Source organism: Cariama cristata, unplaced genomic scaffold (assembly GCF_000690535.1).
Source record: "Cariama cristata isolate BGI_N322 unplaced genomic scaffold, ASM69053v1 scaffold27704, whole genome shotgun sequence".
In the NCBI taxonomy this organism is placed as follows: Eukaryota; Metazoa; Chordata; class Aves; order Cariamiformes; family Cariamidae; genus Cariama; species Cariama cristata.
The window spans coordinates 21,527-40,073 of NW_009611765.1; the positions used below are offsets into that span (position 1 = coordinate 21,527).

The 18,547-nt window shown below is 34.7% G+C and overlaps 1 protein-coding gene across 1 annotated transcript in view; it reads left to right on the forward strand.

The window, feature by feature from the left end:
- CEP290 (centrosomal protein 290kDa) overlaps positions 1-18,547 on the forward strand; it is a 52,245-nt gene that overhangs the window by 19,412 nt on the left and 14,286 nt on the right. Inside the window, exons 22-38 of the mRNA XM_009698372.1 lie at positions 523-625; positions 3,341-3,571; positions 4,115-4,288; positions 5,840-5,951; positions 6,792-6,997; positions 9,128-9,279; positions 9,984-10,095; positions 10,897-11,352; positions 12,445-12,609; positions 12,853-12,960; positions 13,048-13,182; positions 14,311-14,577; positions 15,673-15,780; positions 16,363-16,556; positions 17,233-17,446; positions 17,645-17,782; positions 17,881-18,102. Of these exons, the coding sequence (XP_009696674.1) occupies positions 523-625; positions 3,341-3,571; positions 4,115-4,288; positions 5,840-5,951; positions 6,792-6,997; positions 9,128-9,279; positions 9,984-10,095; positions 10,897-11,352; positions 12,445-12,609; positions 12,853-12,960; positions 13,048-13,182; positions 14,311-14,577; positions 15,673-15,780; positions 16,363-16,556; positions 17,233-17,446; positions 17,645-17,782; positions 17,881-18,102 (3,097 nt within the window). The remainder of the gene's footprint in view (positions 1-522; positions 626-3,340; positions 3,572-4,114; positions 4,289-5,839; positions 5,952-6,791; positions 6,998-9,127; positions 9,280-9,983; positions 10,096-10,896; positions 11,353-12,444; positions 12,610-12,852; positions 12,961-13,047; positions 13,183-14,310; positions 14,578-15,672; positions 15,781-16,362; positions 16,557-17,232; positions 17,447-17,644; positions 17,783-17,880; positions 18,103-18,547) is intronic.

The following is an 18,547-nucleotide window of genomic DNA, read 5'->3' on the forward strand; positions in this document are numbered from 1 at the left end:
GCTGGGCCTAGTCAGCTTCAAAAAGAAAAGGTCCATTTCCAGGCTCACAGCATGGTAAGTGCTGGTAGTATAAAAGGAGAGACCTGATGTTTCCAGAGAGGTACTTAAAGTGGAAATATTTTTATTTGCAAAGGTTTAAACTTCACCTGTTCTTATGAAGACATGTGCAAGAAAGTAATTATTTTGAAATACAAGTGTGTAATTTAAAGTAGATTAAATCCCACACGTGTATATTTTTGGAGAGTAAGGCATCTCTGTCTCTGCGCTATAGTACACATGTGAAGAAGAGATAAGACACTTTAACTTAAGAATTATTTTCATCATTAAACCAGCTGCAGCTTAAACAGAGAGGAATTTTTTTCAGTAATCCATGTACAATTTATGATGTGTTTTTCAAATTACATTACTGCTAAAAATAAGTATCTTGGTTTGCAATATTTCAGAGTTGCTGTTTTAGTTACAGTTTTAAAAGTCATCAAGTCTTTCATCATTCTAAATGAAAATGTTTAATTACCGTTTTAGTCAAAAGGAAAGCTGGCAGAAAGAATCAGAAGGTATGAAAAAGGAAATTAAAAACCTAGAAGAGCAAAAAGAACAGGATGCTACAAAAATAAAGGCATATTCTGTAAGTAATTTTGTTGCTTTCATTTTTTGAAAAGGTTTTAATGCATAGAACAGAGATTTTAATACAATACTGTAATTTGTTAGATGGGGAAAATGTTGCAGGGAAAAACTGCTCAATTCAAATCAAATCAAAAGAGAAGTGGTTTATTGATTTATTAGCAGAATGTAAATAACTAGTAGTCAGTGAACTATACATTCAAAATCTATATCAATCAACAATACAAAAAGTACATCACAATATTAAGGCACATACAAAATGTTATATAGACCTAGAAATCTCTAAGCACCATTTAGGAATTAATCCCAAATACTGCTCATTCCACCCACATTCACACCGTTACATTCACTCCCTGGCCCTTCAGGTTACCAGCACACACCTCCCTTTCCTCGTGTGCTCTGGGGGGCTGTGTACACGTGTGGGTGCTCTGGTGCTGGGTGTACCCGTGCACCTCCCTGCAGTCTGCTAATCCTTGCACTGGTGAGAAATCAGCCAGGAGGTCACGTAGGCATACCCGAGGTGTGGGTCCCTACCTGCGGCACTTAGTACCGCAGTCCATTAGCAGGAGTGCTGAGGCTGACCCTGTCCTGCAGGTAGGAACCGCTCACATCTGCACAGAGCATTCAGGGACACTGGGGGAACTTCTGAAACTTAGGAGTATTGTATCTCTGTCCCCACTGTTACAAGTTCTCATGCTTCTTTTATAGTAATTTTCAAGCTGACTACTTCTGTATTTCAAGTCTCTAATTTTATGGTTGATGCTCATCTTCCTCTTTATCACTTCTGAGCAAATGCCCTCTCGGTCTGTGGTATTTGGTTCACATACACTATTTATGTTCATACTGCTCTCTTAACAGCAGTTGTTATCCATGCCGTTTGATTGGGAGGAGGAGCAGTGCAGGCACCCCCATGGAAAACACATTAATTTATACTAAGAATTAAGGTTATTACTTTGAATTACATCTATTTATATATACCTGTTAATGTGTATGGATCAGTGTTTCACAAAAATGGGAAACATAGTTCATCTTTCTATTTTTGATTTACTTCCACTAAGACTGAATTCAATATTCTATTAAGAAAACTGAAAAATAACTTTTTAAGAAGGTGGTATTTAAAAGTTCCTGGAATTGATGCAGGTTCCTAATCACAGACATAGTGCAATTTTAGGTGGCTTCGGGTGTCTTGGGCAGATACCAAAAGCTGCCAAATATGACAGAAGACATACAGGACATACACGTCCTTTTAGAGAAGCAGACACAGGGCAAGGATATCACAAGGTGTTGAAAATGAGTGTGGATGCCTAAGTTTAGACAGCTGAGTTCTAACCCTTTTTTTCTGCTGAAGGGTAACTGTAATGGTATGTGGTCTTGCTTATTATAATCATGTTCAGAACTGTAATTAATTTCCAAATAATTTTATCCTGAGACAATTAAGTCTAAATATATTTCCAGAAAAGTGAAACTGAAATTCTTTTGCAGATATTTCTACTGTATGTTTAAAATAACAAGAGAGAGCAAGCGCGCTATCTTATTTAATTTGTTCAGTATCTTATTCTACATTTCCATAGCTACAGGAGTAGATCTTTAACAGAATTAAGATATTTCTGGGATTTGTTTTTTAAATGTCTTTAAAATACAATGGAGTTTCATGATCTTAGTGATACTATCAAAGTATTGCTGAGATCTTTTAAGAAATTACGGTTTCCCAATAGCTTTTGTTTCCAGAAACACATCCTATCCAAAGATAAGAAATATGTACTATTATTTACTATTAGTTTTTGTTAATATGCAATTTTGATTAGATTTAGGTGAACATTTTCAGATTAAACATTTCTCTGAAATTAATTCACTATGAATAATCGATGAAAATATCTTGCTTGCTCTTAAAAACCTTAAGAAAAACAGGCTTCTTGATCAGGAAAGCCAAAGCTTTGCCAGTTGTCACGAAACTAAGTTTTTTTTCATGGCTTCAGGCTTCCAGAACTCTGAATTTTTTTGAGCTACCTGCCCACTCTTCTTCATTAGGTTTATAGGAATCTGGGATTTTACAACTACAATTTCTACTCCATGTCTCCTTGGCAAGCTGATGTGTGTGACATCAAAGCTGAAGCTCGCATGCTTTCTGTGACCTGAGTTGCCATAGTTACCTCTCCCCTGCACCACTCCTTGGGTTTATACACACTGCAAACAGATGTGTGCGCACAGACACACAGACACAAATGCACGCGTTTCCATAGGAGGAGTCCTGCGATTATTTTACAAATACTGGTTTCATCCTCAAAGTAGGACGTTATTAGTGTTTGTTAGGAACTACAGGGATTCTGTTTGGTTTAGAAAATTGTTCCAATATATTTCTTTGGATTCTAGTAAAAGGGAGGGGAAGACTGATGACAGTCAATGCAGAGAATTATTCTTGTTCTAAATTTTGAAAATGTCAGCATTAACTAAAAGTTTGATTAGTCAGTCAGATGAATTTAGCTTCTATTCCTCGGAAACTAATGATTTTGAAGATTTAATTTATTTCTTTTCTTAGAATGTTGTATGCCGATGCATGTATTAAGTGTGTGTATATGTTTTATTAGCAAAAAGAAACTATTTCAGACAGATTAATGGAATTTTTACACCTAGATTAAAAAATATGCAAGAAAGCTTGTCTATGTAGTTGAGTTTTACTATATTTCAGTACAAGGTTCTATTTAAAAAAATTGTTTTACAGGATTTACTCAGTGCACTTCAGATGGATCCTGATGAGACAAAAAAAGTACTTGCAGAAAATAATAGAAAAATAACTGTTTTACAAGTTAACGAAAGGTCACTAATAAGGCAGTGTACAACTTTACTTGAAATGGAACAGCATCTTAGAAAAGAAAATGAGAAACTAAAGGACGAAATAACAGAAATGGAGACTGCAGTTATAGGGAAGATTGGAAACTTGCAGCGATTCAAGGTATAGTTTATAGTAGTAATAGTACACGTTTTTATTTTACAATTTGGCAATAAATACACTTTTTAATGGAGGCAGTACTAGTTTCTTGAATGCATTACCTAAATGCTTGTTAGATGCTGTTACAAATTTTGTCAAATCATTCTTTGTATTTAAATAAGCATCATAATATGAAAGCTCTCCGTTTTCCCCTTCTAAAGTTTCTTCAAGTTCTTTTTATTGAATGTGTTGTATGAAACCAAAACTTACTTTTTGGCCTTGCAGGTTGCTAGGATCTGTATTAACTCATCTTTATAAAATATGGTTTTGACAGTGCCTTATGATTGAGAGGCAACTATTGGTAAAATTACCTAGAGAGCTGGAGAAATTTTGTCAATGTTTATTGCGAGCAATTTATGAAGAGGGACAGTAATTTAGTAAAATAAACCAGTATGATGTTCTAAAGCATTATATTAAGTGGTATTCTTTTTCCATGGAGTAATTTTAATTTTCCTATTTAAAGATCTAACAGACCTTAGTAACCCATTGTGTTGATTATTTTCATAGGAAATGTCTACCTTCAGGATTGCAGCTCTGCAAAAAGTGTTGGATGGTAGCGTGCCGTTGTCTGAGCTAGAACTGGCTAATAAGCAGTATAATGCATTAACTGCTAAATACAGAGATATGTTACAAAAAGATAACTTGCTTGTCCAACGGACCAAAAACATGGAACACATGGAGGTAATGTTCGTGTTATGTTTGGACCATAAGGGAAAAAAAACCCTTGTTATACATTTGTTCTGCATTGGTTTTTGTTCTCACTTCATAGAGAGAATGGCAGTCCCAGCGCTAGAACCACTGGTTATAACAGTTCCATAGTGGGTGTGAGATGTTGGAGCCAGCCTTACTGTTGCTATTGAATTTTAATTTGCTTAACTGATATTTTTCAGTGGATTAGGAAACATACAAAAAGTCCAAGATTCTATTTTTGTAGGCATACATCAAAGCATTTTGTTTGTTTTGGTGGTTTGTTTTGTTTGTTTGTTTGCTTTTTAAGTTAAGCGCTGGGTATGTTCCCTCACAAAGTATTTTTAGTTCTTTGATTACCAAAACAAGGCTGGCAGAAGGAATATTTGCTATCATCTTCAGTTTTGGAGGTCATAAGGAAGGTAGAATGAGTGTAAACACTTTCAAAGCATTCTCTCAAAGGTAAGTGCTCTTACTAATTCCTTACTTACAGGAACGAAATACTCAGTTCCAAAAGGCAGTAAACCTTTGGAATTTTACTTCCATCAAAAAAGTAAATAACGAAAGACTGTTCACAATGTGTTTGCAAAATGTTGTAGGGACTGCAACTGTGACTATTCATTTGAACTTTTATTCTCAAGTAGAAGGGAGCTTCTTTTCAAGAATTGTGAAGCTGGCTTCAAAGATATGTTACTATCTCCCACTTTTCTTTCATGTCAGAAATAATAGTCCAAAAAGTAGCAGTTTAACCAGTAGTTAAAGCTCATGTCATGTTCTTGTCTGTTGGATTTCTGTGGTTGACAAGGGTTAAATACATGTGGTGGGTAAACTCATTGAACTATTAAATTTGTCTACTTGGGAACAGATAGGTGCATTTGTGTTAGCTAAAGAATGAATGATTCCTTCTCTATTTTATGAAATTTTATGTGTATGAAAACTTTCATTGCCTATTTCAGCAATTTGATAGAGCTAGAGAATCATTTATCAATAGCAGACTAAAAATGTGTTTAGAAAACGAGAAATTGAAAATTAATATGAAGTATCTGCATTTACTGGTTAATTTGGAAATTTGTGTTTTTATTTGGAAGAGTGAAGGAGCAGTTACAGAACTAATGTTTGGCATCATATTAGTTGCCTAAAAGAACTAAAAGAAACGTGATCTGTCTCAGATATGTATTTATGTGCAACATGAAGTATCCTGTGTGGGATGAAATATCCTCCAGAAGTACTTCTTTCTTTCCCACTGTGAATGAGGTGTTTAGTGTGACAAATATAGATTTCTTCACGTAATTCCAGACACTCTAATACAGTCACTGGTGATAAATATTCACAGTAATAGTAGCTGACAGTAAGATACAACACAGAGATCAAAGACTAGCATTTTTACACATTGTTACAACTTATGCTCTTCTTTTGCCATATATGTAGATTATGGGTTGTGCCTAGGTAAAATCTTGTCAATTTAAAAGATTTTATAGATACTAAACATCAAGTCTGCTACAGTTAAATAGTTTGCTGTTATGTTGCAACTTTTTTGTCATACAGCATGAGAATAAATCCTTGAAAGCACAGATAGATCTGTTGAATAAGGAACTGGAGATCACGAAAGAGAAACTTCACACTGTAGAACAAGCTTGGGAACAGATGACAAACCTGGGTAAGTATGAAAGTTATGTTGCAGCAGTAAAAATCAAATGGTTTGTCCTGTGTAAAAGTAATATTTTAAAATGTTTTAAAATTGATGTATCTTAAAACAACAACAACAAAAAGTCAAAACTATTTTGTATCTTTCGTTAACGATCTTAATTTTTTTTGGTGAATTTTGTGTGTTTGTTTGTTTCATTTTACTTATCTATTTGACCCAAACCAAGTTTGATATTTTCGTCTGGAAACTGTTCCACATTGACTTTTCTTGGGTTACTGGGTCAAGGGTTTCAAGGCTGAAACTTGTAAAGCAATATCACCTGAATTTTTTTTTTTTAATAAGGTGCAATATGTTCTGACTTGATTGTCAGTCAAAGTTCTTCGTAGGTTGTCAGGAAAATGACTTCTTATTTCTGGCTTCATGCTGCGTAATAAAGTATTTTTTCTTGATAGCTGAGGCTTCTTTGTGTACAGTTTACATTCCCATTATTCAAGAACAACTTATCCACATCTGTTTCTTTTACGGATTTTAAATTAAATTTCCTGAAGATTTGCCAGCTGAATTAAGGATAAAGTGAAAGGCTACACTGAAAATAGTTATCAGTCTCAATAACCATGGTTGCAGATATACCCATTTCTAATTGATAATATTATTTTATTTAAATTAGATACTTTTCAAACATGTAATAAGGCAAGATAACAATGCTTCCAATTTAAAGAAGTAATACAGGTGTTTCAGTAAAGTTTATCTGACAGAGATAAAGCAAAACTCATGCTCTGTTTCATGGTGCAAACAATTTTCATAGTTGTATCAGCTTGTGTATTCCCTAATTTAAATATTTTTTTAATCTAGGGGATGACAATGCTGTGGACAAGGCCACAAAAGCAATAACCAACGGTGAGATTTTGTCCATTTCTAAGAAAATCACAGTGTTGGAAATGAAGGAACTAAACGAAAGACAGAGAGCAGAACATTCGCAACGAATGTATGAACATTTAAGGGATACTGTAAAGAAAATAGAAGAACGTAATTTAGAATTGGAAACAAAATTTGCTGAGGTAAGTCTGTTAAGATTTAACAACATAATTTGACACATCTTAAAAGCATATTTTTGAGCTTTTCAAAAAGTATTAATCTGTTTTGTGTCATGACTGGCAAATAAGTTTATGATGCAAAATATAGTTGCCTTTTAAGAGCTGCAATTTTGCATGCACAGGACATTTGTAAAAAATATAAATAATTAATTTGTCAGTAGTTTATTTCAAGCATTAGTTAATCTCTGTGAAATGCATGATGAGCATCTTGACAGGTAGTTTGCTAGTTTTTCAGCAGACTGCTAGAAAAAAATGTTCTTGACCTGTTATTTCTTGTGTCTAATTCATATGATCCCTTTACTGCTAATTTTCCCTTAATTACCAATGATTCAGAAAATTGGACCTTTGCATCCCTTTTGCAAATGATAGTGTCATGATTGTGTTACAGACTGGCTATGTCCTCTGTCATGTGCCAAACTTTATCTGTAATACAGGAATAGAAGAGAAGTCATGTGCCATTGAAGCTGATGATCCTTAGTATTCCTGTCATATCAGTCTTAATCTTGTTAGATTTTTTTTTTTTGTCCCTACTGTTCATGTTTGAAGTTTGTTACGTAGATTCATTATTTAATAGTAGGAGACTTTATTATAATTTCCGGTCTAAATTTATAGGCAATTGTACACATTTGTTCTTGTGCCAGTATTGGCCTATAATTTAAACACAAGGGAAGAAAAAGACTAGTTGTGTTGACAGGAATGTTGATAGATTGTATTCATTCCCTCTCCTTGTGCTTTGCTAGACTTTAGCCTAGCTGTTTTAGATTGCTGTTACCTGAATTCCCATTTCTCTGTTGTTTTAGTAGTATGTGTTAACACTGTTCTGATTTGAATTAATTTGGGACATGGAGTAACTGCAAGTGTATGAAGCTTTTCAGCAGCAGTGCTGATAAAGCCTTTTCTGATGGCATGACTTTTATGTCATTATGAAATACCTCAGGTGATGCAGCCTAGGATTCCTTTTTCTCTGTTGCATGTATTATTATCTGTCTTGTGATACATTTAGGTCTGCTGGTCTTCCTTCATTCTGAGTTGATGACCTCCTAATACCACAATTTTTTATTATTAGTTCCTCTGTGCATCCCTTTTTTCCTCATTTCTGTAGCTCCAGGACAGACATTTTCTGTTTTATGTACTCCTGTTGTCAGTGCCTCCTAATCTGGCATCACTGGGGGTTTTTTGGGGGGTGGGGGAGAGAGTTAAACCAAGATTGGGCTAAGATAATTAATGAAAGTTGTGATACCAGTTTAAGAACTGATAGCTAGAAGAAGTCTACTAGACATCTCCTTCTAAACTCATAAATCTACTTCAACACAACTACACAACTGTTAGTTTTTCAGATAGTAGTGCCTCAAATATGTGAAGTGCAGATAATAAGATACACCACACTTTTGTTTTGTTTAGGAAATCAGTTCTTATGTTAAGGAGTGGTATCAGATTAATCTGCCACAACTGTATTTACTAAATTAATTCCTGAGGCTTCTCTGTGTTGCCTAGTGCTTTTCAGATATCTATCTTTTCTTAATGCTCTTTGGTTTGAATTGAAACATCGGTTACCCGGTATTTAACAATCAACTTGAAAAATCAGGCTACTTGAAAGAATATCACTTAATTATGAATGTTCTCTTTAGAAAGAACAAAAGAACTGCACTATTGTGAGTCTTGGCACTTACAACCTGTATTTGTATGACCAATCTCGACTTACTAGACAGTATATAAATACAGAAGTGAAACAATTTCCTAAAGAGTTTACAGTCTTATTCTGTTTTGGTTTTTTTGGGGTTTTTTTCTTATTTTAAGAGAAAGTCATTGCAGTAATGGTTTTAAGAAAATTCACTAATAAAAATCACGTGTAATTTAGAATCCTGTTCTGTGCCGACCTGTATATCTGTTCCTATGTGCATGCAATGCTGCAAACAAAAAGACGCTTAAGCAGAGAGGAAAGGAAATTGCTTTTTGAACACAGCTGAACAGCATTTTTATAATGACTAAAAAAAGAAAAGATACTTTTGCACTGCCTTTTCTTTGTAGGGTTGGGAGCAGTTGTGTTCTTATGATACCATTTTGTTTGTTTCTGATTTTGTTTTTTTTTTTAAGCTCGCCAAAATCAACCTTGAGGCACAGAGAGTGGAACAGGAATTAAGAGATGAACTGTCAGAGAGTGTAAGTAAGGCAGTGAGTGACGCAGATAGACGCCAAATCATGGACCTAGAGAAGCGTGAGATGGAACTCAAGACTGAAGTATCACAGTAAGTGTTGAAGTAACAAATTTTGAATGCAGTATGTTCGGAAGCATGCAAAAATTGAGGCTATATAGGCTTATGTAATACACTACTTATGTGTTACTAACAGATAATTTTCAATGCTTAATTCTTTTGGCATTTATATATGCCAAACTTGGAATTGAAAAGGAAACATTTAATTCATGACTATAAAGAAAATAATTTGCTTTGTTTTGAACAAGGAATTAAGTGCTGGCCTGGATAGACATGGGTAAGTGTGCACTTAGATACTTATTACTAGTATTTTTAAACTAATTAATTAAGGTTTATTTTGTTTCTGTGCCACAATTTCCCTTAAATGTTTGAAAATCTTATACAAGAAATTGGAAAGCAATTCTTACTTTCAAAGAGTCATAGAGAAATAGAAGACAGAGATGCTTAGTTCAGGTAAAAACCATGGCATTGTTTCCCTGGAGCAGGTTACTGCTAGCAAACTTCTGTATAACTTACAGGAAAGTGTCCTGTGAAAAAGTTGAGAGGCAATACAGAAGAATTTTCATAACATGGACTGTGAGTAGTAGAGAAGAGTATGCTGAAAAGAACAAAATCCTCAAATGTTTTGATATAAGGAAACACACTAAGCATCTTTTCTTAGCATCTTCTGTGTGGAAAAACTTAGTAGATTATTCAGTGGTTTTCAAGTGACACGATACTCTTGTCTTCCCTGCAAGGTTAAGAGAACTGTCTGACGTAGCAAAAATGCAAGTTGAAGCTCTGCAGGCACGCCAGCGATACAGAGATAAAGAAGTGGAGTCTCTTAGAATGCAAATTTTAGACTATCAGGTAAAATTCAACCTTTATTAACGCTGCAGTTTGGATTTTTTTTTTTTCCCCTGAAGTGAGAAGAAATGAAGTAATTTTACAGTGAATGAGAAAACTGCAAAAGCATTTCAGAAGGATCTTAGCAAGCTGGTCCTTGTAGTGGCTATACCCTTTCAAGAGTTCTGTATTACTACTACTATACGTAATAGTAATATATTACTGTAGTTCTATATTACTGTTCTTCTCCATTTTTTCCATTTCTAGCTGTACAGCTATTACAGATCCTGAGCTTTTTTCCATGTTATTTGGGGAATATTTATTCCTATATGATTAACAGCTCATGGTCAATATTTAATAGAATATCAGGAAAGTCTAATTGCTTTTTACAAGATAAGCAATGACTTGTAAATCTTGAAGATTTGCAGTAGACTTGTTATATTGCTTTGTTACTAGCTGAAACAATTTCTTGGGATCTGTTTTCATGTTCTAGAATGGTTTGAGTCCCTAAATGCAGCACTTGTGTCAGCTTTTACATTACCATATTTTCTAAGTTCAGGTATGCATTTCCTCCTCATTTCCTGGTATTTTGGAAAGCTACCATTTTTCAGATCAGTATCTGAAAAAGCGTACTTCTAAAACATGGCTGTAGAAACAATAGTGGAAAAATAAAAAGCTGTTTTTAGAGGCTAATTCTTGATCTTACCTATGGAATAAAATACATGCAATATGTAAAATACCCAAAAAAATTAGCTTGTTTGTATTTACATAGACACTGCATTAACATATTCAAAAATAAATTTGTTCTATAAATTTTCTTCTTAGGCACAGTCAGATGAAAAAGCAGTTATTGCAAAACTGCATCAAGATATCATAGCCCTTCAAGGTAGTAAATCTGTTGCTGAAGACAAAGTGGAGACGCTTAAATTGAATCTACAGAAGGTGGAGATCCATAATCTACGTTTAGAGCAGAGGCTTGATGAGAAAGAGCAGGCCTTATATTTTGCCCGACTGGAAGGAAGAAATAGAGCCAAACATCTACAACAGACAGTTCAGTCTTTGCGGCGACAGTTTAGTGGTGCTCTGCCTTTAGCACAGCAAGAAAAATTCTCTAAAACAATGATTCAGCTACAGAATGACAAACTGAAGATCCTCGAAGTAGTTCAACATGCCCAGGAGAAGCGTCGCAATGCAGAAAACAGAGCATTAGAGATGGAGTTAAAACTGAAAAGTTTAGAAGAATTAATAAGTGCATTGAAGGATAAAAGAGGAGCTCAAAAGGTTTGCTATTTTACAGCTTTGTATAGCTTTGTTCATCTGATCTACATTTAAATTACAGTTCAGTTCAGTTTGTTCCCTAAACATCTGTATTACTGCAGAACTTAATGATTTCAGAATACACTTTGTTAGAATATGACAGCTATCATTTTTTGGTTTACTATTTTAAAAACTAATGCATCATTAGTTGTTTGCCCGGTAAAAGTCAGTGCGGTCAGATTTACAAATTTTCTTTTGTGCCCAATTAAGTGGCATAGGAAGTAGAGGCTAACTATGAATTCAGTTAAATTATGAATTGAATTAAGTTATGAATGAAATTAAGTTAAACAGAGAGTAGCACTCTAAAGTTCTGTTCCATGAGCTTGCATTGAAATCTTCACTACAAATCCATGTCTTTTTAAATAAATCCAGGGTCAACAATTTGGGCAGCATAGTCAGAAATGTTATTTTACTCAGGTAATTCCACTTAATCATATTTTGCTATTGTAAACAACGTGGCCTTGAAATTTGAATAAGGCTTTCTCACTTCTCTTCCACATCACTGTGTATTATATAATATGGTTATACCTGTCATGACTAAAGATGTCTGCATGTAAGCAATGGTTGTAGCACTTTTGGCATGTTTTAGTTTTAAGCCAGTTTTCAAGTATTTTTCTAGACCATTTTGACATAAATATGTCTGTTAGTACATGTGCATTTTTGAATACATAGAGGTTTTAATGGTTTTGAAAATCTTTTGCTGTTTTAGAAAAGTCAACCAAACTTCTTGCATGCTTTTTTTGTTCCGTCTGGACAAGTGCATAGGGTATAGCTTAGTTAGGTCATTTGAAAATTGTTTGCAATGCACTTCTGTCAGTGTCAGGGAAACCTGTTGCCTCTCCAGTTGTCGGCTGCACTTTTCAGTCATTCCTCTTGCAGTTTCATACTCCTGCCATGCCTCCTCACTGGAGAAGTGAAGAAGCTTAAAAAGGCAGAATGTCTTTCTTCCTGTTGGTTTGATTAAGTGCCATACTGCCTCAAAGTCAAAGAGCGTAGCTGCATCTAGTTGGCCTGTGGGCTTGGTAAATTATAATACTGTGTGTCGTTCATTATTAGGTAATTGAATGGCATATGAAGATGGAGGAACTCCATGTGCAGGAACTTAAACTTAATCGAGAGTTAGTCAAGCAAAAGGAAGAGGTGAAGTATTTGCATAATATAATTTCTGAATATGAACATACAATCAATAATCTGGAAGAAGAAATTGTACAGCAGAACAAGGTATGTATTTCTGCATGCTATTAGGAAAACAGCCTATTCCTTATTTTGCTGGATGATTTTAAAAAGGAAGATTCTTCCTAGTAAGTTTTTAACATAGATGTTTGAATCTTGGTTCCATAATTCTTTTCAATAACGTATTTGAGTATTTTACATTCTGTTATCTCTTTTTTTCTGTTTAAGTTGGTTATAAAATTCCCATTGCCTTCAATAAATAAAGAACGTTTATCAAACATTTTTTAACAGTTTCATGAAGAAAGGCAAATGGCTTGGGACCAGAGGGAAGTAGAACTGCAACGCCAATTAGATGTGTATGATCACCAACAAAATGACATAATTAGTACAGCTGTAAAGGTACATGCACTGAATTAACTAAGAATAGACTCATAAGCATGTTTTTCAGAGCTGTCAGATTACATGAATATGAATCTTTCTATGCAGTTAGAAGAGGCTGCAGGATCAGTTCCAGACCCTAGTTTGCCACTCCCACAACAACTTGAGTTTGCTTTGAGGAAGGTTCAGGAGCATGTTCGAACAATCCTGGAAACTAGGGCAACCTGCAAATCACTGGAGGAGGTAATTAAATGTATAAATTATCATATAAAGGGACAAAGTTTGTATTTCTATGCCCTTTAATTTTTTTTTAATAGAAGAAATATAGTTTTATAAATGTCACTCAGATGTGCCCAATCCCTTACAAGTGTTTAACATGGAGAAAATGTAAATAATATAATCACACTGTGACTAAAATGAAGTATTTCTTGGAACAAATTATTGGGGAAAATATTTGAATATTTTAGATTGTTCATTTAGTAGGATAAGATGTTCTTGCTGTACAAAATTCAGTTGACTATAGCTAGTTAAATTTATCAAGTGTTACATTAAATTTAACAAGTAGCATAGCAAAATCCTTTTATCTTGGGTTGCTAAATTGAAATTCTGTTACAGAATCATAGAATAGTTTGGTTGGAAGAGACCTTAAAGACCATCTTGTTCCAACCCCCCTGCCATGGGCAGGGACACCTTCCACCAGACCAGGTTGCCCAAAGCCCCATCCAACCTGGCCTTGAACACTTCCAGGGATAGGGCAGCCACAGCTTCTCTGGGCAACCTCTGCCACTGCCTCACCACCCTCACCCTCACAGAATTTCTTCCTGATATCTAATCTAAATCTTCCCTCTTCCAGTTTAAAGCCATTGCCCCTTGTCGTATCACTCCCTGCCCTTGTCAAAAGTCCCTCCCCAGCTTTCTTGCAGGCCCCTTTAGGTACCGGAAGGCCACAATAAGGTCTGCGCAGAGCCTTCTCTTCTCCAGGCTGAATGACCCCAACTCTCAGCCTGTCCTCACAGGAGAGGTGGTGCTCCAGCCCTCGGATCATCTTTGTGGCCTCCTCTGGACTCACTCCAACACGTCCAAAGAACATAATTTGCGATTTATAAGAAATTTGAAAAACGTCAGCTTGTTAATTTGGTGGCACAAAATGGGTTGCGTAAGTGTCTTGTGCCAAGCAAATAACACATAAAGACACAGTAATGGTATTCTGGGACTTTTTTCATCTAATAGTAATCCCATACAGCCAGAACAGCGTGCAAAACGTTTTGTGTTTTTAAATGCATTTAGACAAATGTTTCTGGTACATTTTAAAAAAAGATCTTTTTTGCAGTGTTTGAATTTTAGAAATACAACAATTGCTTTTCATTGTAGAAATTAAAAGAAAAGGAAACTGCTCTGTTGGAAGCTGAACAAAATGTTTTATCAAGAGACAAAGTTATAAATGAACTAAGACTTCAATTACCTGCAGTATCAGAAGGAGAGAAAATAATGGCTGAATTAGGCAAACAAGAAGATGATCCGGAGTACCATCATACCGTGAAAATTGCTCATCAAACCATTGCAAATATGCAAGCAAGATTAAATCAAAAAGAAGAAGTGTTAAAAAAATACCAGCATTTGCTTGCTAAAGCAAGAGAGGTAGTTAAACTTTTTGCACAAAGTTTCTTCCATTTTGAAGTTGGTTTAGTTGATTCTTTGTGTATCTTATTGCTAGTGAAATTGTAAAAAGTTTCTGACCTCAAAGGTAACAGAACAGAGACAAATAGTAATTTTTTATGTAGAAAGTTCATGTAGAATTTTTTAACTTCTTAAAATAGGAGGCTTGCTCAGTCAAGAGGTGATATGTATGATGTCTGTCTAGGAATTAAATTAGTGTGACAGGAAGAAAATTAAAATTCTGCTGTGAGAAGTGGTCTCAGTATATTGTATATTTATATGGGATTTTACAGTACTTGCAACAATGATGTATGGACTGCATCTTGTAGTCAATTTGGAAGGTACAGGAAAGACATGAAGTTATGGAAAATAAGCTTCTTAAATTAATGCATATTTTAAAGCATAAACAGTGTGTCTAAGCATACTTGATATTATTTAAGCATACTTTATATTCTTTATTCTTTATATCCTTAAAGCATATTTTAAAGCATAAACCTTGTGTCTAAGAGGCACTTCAAGACTAAACATCCATCAGTTTTAGTGTGTTTGGATCAGGAGCACATTTCCGAAGCAGGCTTCCTATCATCTGCACTTAGTGTGTTTTGGTTAACATTTGTATTTATTTCTTCTGGGAGAAGTCAAGTTCTTTGGTTTGGAACTAAACCAAAAGATGTAGTCTAAAAATGAGCTTACTGTGCTCTGTCTGCTAGCAGATACTCCATCCATGGGATCACACTATAGTCCCCAGTAAATAGACCTGGAAAGTATCTAGTATGGATATCACTATCCGTATTGACAGCCATAGTTGGTGAGGACCAGCACCATACTACTTGCTACATAGCTTGAAACGGCAGTAGTAGATTTTTTTTCCAATAGTGTTAAAAAGGAAAAAAAAAAATATCATTGATTGTAGCAAGAAGAAAAGAATTTTAAAAACTGCCAGAATTAGAGGAAAATTTGAGGATCAATACTGAGCAATGAGTGAGCTATCAACGTGAAGATACTGTGATTTCATGACTTTCTGGAATAGTGTGCATCAGTAGAGTTACTTTTTTTTTTTTTTTTTTGAACTAACAGGAACAAGAGGAAATGGTGAAGAAGCATGAAGAAGAACTTAGAGTTCTACACCAGAAGTTAAATTTGCACACTGACAATTCCTTTAATAAATTCAAACAGACCAGTTTGGTGAGTTCTGTGTATTTGTGGCGTTAGTGAAGTTGTTCCCGAATTTTTAAAACTGTTGCTCAAAAGAACAGTTTTGCAGTCAAAATTAAGTAATAAATGATGGCAGGAAAAATAAATGGGTGGTTGATACAGAATTATTGTATTATTCTTGAGACAATTTGCAAGAGATGGATTAGAAATCAAGCGTGAAAAACCAAAGTTACCACCGCAGTATACATGAGCATTTTTCATATCATCCTAACTTATGGAGACTTCTAGGAGAGAGAGGTGTATTTTGTTCTCTGTTCTTTTCATTCAGCCTGTGGTTATGTTAAACTAACCCATTTACAAATTCTCTCTTGACACTTTATGATAAGGTGAAACCTGTATTTAACTGATTATTCTGTGGATCATTAGATGCACAAAGCTCTTTTCAAACTAGTATGACTGCTTTCTCTGTGGACTAAGAATCACATCTCAGTAAATAAATGTTAGATATTAATGCTTGGTTGTATTCAGGATTGAGTTTAAAATGCATCAGTAATGCTTACCTTTGATTCAAAGCTTAAAATGTTTATCACATGCATTTGTTCTGTTTTACAGGAGTTAGTGAAAAAGACTTCACTTTCCAACAATGAACATTTTCTCCACTTAGCCGAAATGGAGCAAACTGTAGCAGAACAGGATAGTTCTCTTGCTTCACTTGTTGGAAAATTAAATAAGGCATCATTTGATTTGGAGAAACAAAAACAAATTACTGTAATGAAAACGAAAGAGTTTGAGACTATCAGAGCTGAGTAAGTTTTTAGGCTGTTAACATAAGTCACAATTGGATTGGATCAAGTCAATTATGTATTGCTGCTACAGGACTGGTCTATCAAATTGAACATGTTTTTGCTGAATTTAAGATTTGGCTGAAAAAAATAAAAGGGTTACTGTGGTTGGTAATTGTAAATTGTTTTTAATCTGTAGCCCTTCGTTGGGCCTAATGTTGAAAAACCGTGGCTTGGAAAAATGCCTTTAGGTTGTTAGCTTTGTGCCATTCAGTGAAAAAGAAAGTATTCAAGGAATCTTGGTATGAGAGTTGTCTTCAAGCTGCTGTGATACTTGCTGGTTTGTGGTTTGCATTTTTTTTTCCCCTGATACATCCATTTGGGCTTGCTGCCTAACAAGTTTAAACTCACAAAAATTTAACCCTGTTTAAAAGGAGAAAAGTATGATGCTTTCTTTACCTCCAAGGACCAGGAATTAGAAAGAACAATGCTGTAACCTCATTTTGCTGATCTTCTTGAGTAATTTTCTTATTAAATGGAGGCCTTCTTTGCTGAGTCAGTCTTTTTTTGCTGTTTCCAAATCTATGTGTCATTTGATTTAACAATAATAAAAAATATGTCATTGTGCTCTTTGTTATTTAGTTGGAGTTTGCTAACTTAATTATTGCAATGTACCCTGTTAATGGTTATTTTTTATTAGTCTTCAGGAAAAGCACAGAGTTCATGTGGAACAACTAAAAGATGAAGCAAATGAGTTGAGGAAGATGTTATCTCAGCTGGAGAAGGAATTAGCAGATGTAAAAGCTGAACTAGAGTTCCAAAAAGAAGTAAATAATAGAGCACCCACGGCAACACTGAAAAACCTGGTGGTACAGCTGAAGAGCCAGTTAGCCATGAAAGAGAAGCAGCAGAAAGTTAGTCAACAAAAATTAATCCCTATGTCACATAAATGTTTAATGTTGCTTAATGCTTAAGAATTCTATATATAGTACAGCAGGAGGTAGCATGAAATTGCATAATATAACATAGGAAAATATAATTGCCTTTTCTTGTTTTGTAATGTTCATATTAGCAGCTTCTTCACTTAAAAGAGCTTGAATTATTATTTTCAGACTTTGAGTAAAGCACTTCTGAAACTCCGAGAAGAAATGACTGCTAATGCTGAACAGCAGGTTATTTCTGCTGCATCACAAAAAGAGGCACATATGAATGTCCAGGAGATTGTTGACAGACAAACAAAGGAGCTTGTGGTGAGTACTAGGTAATATCATTGTATTGTACTGTTGTATTGTCGATAATCCTGATTTTGGGGGTTTGCTGGTTTGTTTGTTTGTTTGTTTTCTTCTAGACACAGATAGAGGAATTAAATAATCAGATTGCAGAACTTACAGATAACCTTAAACAAAGTAAAACCAAGGAAAGTTCTTTGTCTAATAAAATGAATGAGTTGAAACAAGAACTTCAGAAGAAACAAAAAGTACTTGCTGAAATGTTGAGAGAGAAAAATGAAATGGGAAAAGAAAATGAAGAGCTGAAGAAACAGATTAGGAGGCTAAGCAGTAAGATTCAGGTAGAAGTGATTTTTAAAAATATGTTCCATCTTCTTGATCCAGTTTCTGCATAGATGCGCTGGTTTTGGCAGGCATTGAGACTTGATTTAAAAAATTATTTTTGCTTATCAGCTGGGTTACATTTGAGTTACTAGCTTTTGCTGTTGGAAGCATGCCTCAAATAAAAGGAAGAGACTGAAAAATACTTGTTCCTTGAAATATGTTTGAAAGAATCTGAGGAGTTGAATTAACCGCTTTCAAAGCTTCCTTGAAAAGTGGAATTTTGTGATCTTCCTGGCTGTCCATAGTTCCCCTTTCAAAAGAAAAGTAAAGGATTTACAGTAGAATCTTTTTTTTTTTTTTAATTCAGCTACTTGCTGCTGATTATTCAGTTTAGAATGCGGTTACATTCCAATACATCAGTGATTTAAAGATAATTTTAAAAAGATCATTTAGATTGTAAAC